General features: G+C 40.7%; 1 protein-coding gene across 1 annotated transcript in view; it reads right to left on the reverse strand.

Moving 5' to 3' along the window:
* cmya5 (cardiomyopathy associated 5) overlaps positions 1 to 3,746 on the reverse strand; it is a 16,308-nt gene that overhangs the window by 9,086 nt on the left and 3,476 nt on the right. The window contains exons 4-7 of the mRNA XM_025053446.1: positions 2,467 to 3,738; positions 686 to 781; positions 377 to 595; positions 255 to 277 (exon numbers count right to left, since the gene is read on the reverse strand). Of these exons, the coding sequence (XP_024909214.1) occupies positions 255 to 277; positions 377 to 595; positions 686 to 781; positions 2,467 to 3,738 (1,610 nt within the window). The remainder of the gene's footprint in view (positions 1 to 254; positions 278 to 376; positions 596 to 685; positions 782 to 2,466; positions 3,739 to 3,746) is intronic.

The following is a 3,746-nucleotide window of genomic DNA, read 5'->3' on the forward strand; positions in this document are numbered from 1 at the left end:
AGATAGATAGATAGACAGATAGATAGATAGATAGATAGATAGACAGATAGATAGATAGATAGATAGATAGACAGATAGATAGATAGATAGATAGATAGACAGATAGATAGAGAGACCGATAGATAGACAGACAGACAGATAGAAAGATGCTGTAAGACTGTGATAACACACATCATGCTGCAGTCACATGGTAAACATTGTCACAGTAAATAGTCGTTACAGCAGCACACACTCCATTGACTGAAACACATTACCTTTCATGTATGTCTTCAGGGGACTAGTTAAAGAAAAACACAGATTAAGAAGACTGAGCATTGTGTCAGCTTTATCACCAGCCAGTGAATGATGCTGACTCAGCAGATGTAAACACGCTCACCCGTGCGTCAGTCTCAGCCTCCCTGGCCGTGGTCTCCAGCGTGGCCTTGGTGATGTCGATGCTCCCCTGGAAGCAGATGATCTGGTCATAGAGCCGCTCCAGCTTGGACTTTTTCTCCTCCTCTAGGCTGACAGACATATTGTTGTACTGCTCCATCACCAGGGTCATCATCTCCTCATTCTGAGTCTGAATGGCTGCCTCACTCTCCACAAACTGGTCCTGATGGAGACACGTTTATGGGTTCAAGGACAAACAGGTATTTATACTGACAGTTTTTAGCAGCATTCATGTCAGAGGAGTGTGTCTCACCTCTACAGTGTTGTAGGCCAGCTCCACTTCTGAGACCATATCCTCAATGTTCTCTGATCTCCCCTGGAGCTCTGAGATCCAGTCGCTCAGCTTTTCCTGTGTAAAAGGATAGACATATAAGTATTTGTATAAGTGCATGGAATACTGATCAGATTATCGTTAAAAATACTGTGATTGATGGATGTATGAGAGAGGGAAGTGGTTTCCAAACTTTCTCCATAGCGCCACCTTTCGGTAGTTTTGACCATTGACACACTTACAGTCTTGCTTCAAAATTTCACTGAATTTTATACAAAACAAAAAAAAACTCTATTCCTGTGGAATACAAACTGTAGAATGGGAATGAATGGCAGGAACAGTATTTATGCTATTATGGTTGTGTTTACTCCTATCTACAAAAGGTCTGCAGTGTTTGTGTCCACAAATTAGAATATCGCACGTTAGAGTATCTCACGACACTCAGGTTTCTGCTCTCTGCTCACAGGTTCACATTAGAGTTTATCCTCTGTCTGTATGACAGGCTGGCTAGTGGAAAGGAGTACACTAGTTTCTCACTGCAGTACAACAACCGTTGCAGTATTATCCTCTAGTTGTCCTAAATTTGTACCTATCATGGTATATTTTTACATCCACAGCATCTATTCGTGTGGAGGACTTTATGACAATCTGGCATTTACTCCCATCAAGGCAAACCATTGGCTCACAGAAGTCCAGTGTTGGCTGCAGCCACTAGGGACAGTGTCAGTGTGGGTAGTGAAAATGAAGGCTGGGCTATTTTTGGACTGGTCTGTTAGGGACGGACCCAATGAAAGTGTGTGACCTAAGTAGTTACTTGATTACACTGTGCCTTAAATAATCAAACATTCAAGTGGGTCTGAGCAGAGACTGGTCAAAACCATCTAAGAAATGTGAAGTGTCTGTCATATTTTCAATAAGTTACTTTTGATCAGTGTTTGATATAAGACAGAAGTATTTCTTTCATAAATGTTAATCCAAAGTAAGAACATTGCTACATATTTGGAGGAAGATTAACACATGTTTATTTATTTTTGGGAAATTTTTAGAGATAGACTTTTTCAGAAAATTATTATTAATGTTGATTTTGAGCAGTTATTGGCGTACGTACAAAAAGTGCATATCTACATATGTTTAGGCAGATTAGTGTATTATTAGTCATTTTAATGTTTTTTTTTATTTTGTAAGATTTTTTTTCAGATAATTATAATGTATACCATGTCACTTTTTTGTGATAGAGCACACCACCAAATGTGATCTCAGCTTTTAGCCCATCACCAAGTGGGCAGTGAGTGGAGACGGTGCCATGCTCAGAGCACCTCGGCAGCTAGTGGACTCGAACTTGAAGCCTTTCAGACCAAAGCCCACTTCCTTAACCACTAAGCCACCACTGCCTCGTAAATATCTTTTCTAAATTTTGTCCACAAGTAAACACATTGCACAAATGTGTGCATTTATATTTATTTTAGGAAAGTTTTAATTTATTTTTTCTTTTTCAGAAAGTTATTTGTAGGTAAATAATTTCTTTCTTGGGTTTTAATCATATATAAGCACACTGCTTACTTTTCAGAAAGTCAATAAGTTTTTATTAGATGAAAACTTTGTGAAAAATCTACCTTTGTTATAAATATAAAAATGTTTTGTCAGTCTTTGTTCTAATAATTGCTGTAGTTTGTCATCAGTTTGGAAAGTAAAAAAATGTTTTGAAATTGAGATCTGCATTGAAAATATCACAGAAACAAAGGTTTTGCAGTATGTGCTTGTACCTTGAACTCCTCATAGGCTTTGTCCACTGTAGTGACCTGGTGACTGTGGTGCTGTGGTGAACCATAATCATCCTCTGACAGTAGACATCCACAGGAGACACAGTACCAATCCATTCCCTGCAGTTCAGCAGCCAATCGTGCCTGAGTCTCCTCCTCCGCGTCGATGATGTCATAGTCAGCCTCGATGGGCTCGTCTTCTGGAGGAAACTCATTCTTCTCCTTGTCCAAATCCATCATTGCTCCTCTGTCTTCTGTATCTCTCTGTGGTTCAGGTTCTGGCATCTCCTCAGCATCCTGCTCAGATATTACCTCGTATTCATAAGTTATAAGTTCCTCACCAGGTGTCTCAACAGCCACCTTGTCTTGCTGCCACTTTTGTCCAACATCGACCTTGTGAAGGTCAGTATTCAGACCTTCATCCTGTTTAGTAATACCTGCTAATATAGAGTCTTCAACTTTGTCCTTCTCCACCTGTATTTCTACATCTGCAATTTCTGACAGTACATTCTCTCTCTTCAGACTAATACCTGGACCTGCTTGAATAATTTCTTGTCCTGTTTCACCTTCTGACTTGTGTATCGGCACGGTTTTTTCTGCCTCTGTATCTTCTGACAACACGTCTCCTCTGTTCAGATTATTACCTGTTAAAATTGTTGGTTCTGTTGCAGCTTCTTCCTTGTTTGTCATTTTTTGTCCTATGTCTGCATCTTTTGATAATACTTCCTCCCTGTTAAGGTTGATAGCTGGAACTTCATCTGGTTCAGTAATCATTGCTCCTGTAGCATCTTCTACCTCGTTGATCTCCACTGGTGGTTCTACGACTGTATCTTCTGACATGTCACACAAGAGTCCAGATAAATCTGCCTGTGGAGTAAAGCTCCTCAGAGGAGAGAGTACATCCACATCTCCTCCTAAGTCCTCCATCATGTCCTCCTCCTCCTCTATGTTACTTTCCTGTAGCAGAGCAGGTGACGCAGGTTGGACAAAATCCTTTTTCAAGTTGTTCTGGACTGGTTCCTCCACCTCTGCAGCAGACTGGGGTTGTAGAGTTTCTGTCTTTATTTCCTCCATGTGTACTGTTGTATCTACAGGCAGAGGTTCAGAAGCAACCTCCACATTATTTGTGGTCTGTTCCAAGTCCTGACTGACCTCAATGTCCATCTCCACAGCCTGTCCTCTGGGAACAAAGAGGATAAACTCAGCTCCTTCGTCCACTGTGTCAGGAACTGCAGTAGCACTGTCCACTGTTGGTGCTGTAGTTTTGACCTCAGTTGTTATTT

Source organism: Cynoglossus semilaevis, chromosome Z, assembly GCF_000523025.1.
Source record: "Cynoglossus semilaevis isolate Cse_v1.0 chromosome Z, Cse_v1.0, whole genome shotgun sequence".
Taxonomy (NCBI): Eukaryota; Metazoa; Chordata; class Actinopteri; order Pleuronectiformes; family Cynoglossidae; genus Cynoglossus; species Cynoglossus semilaevis.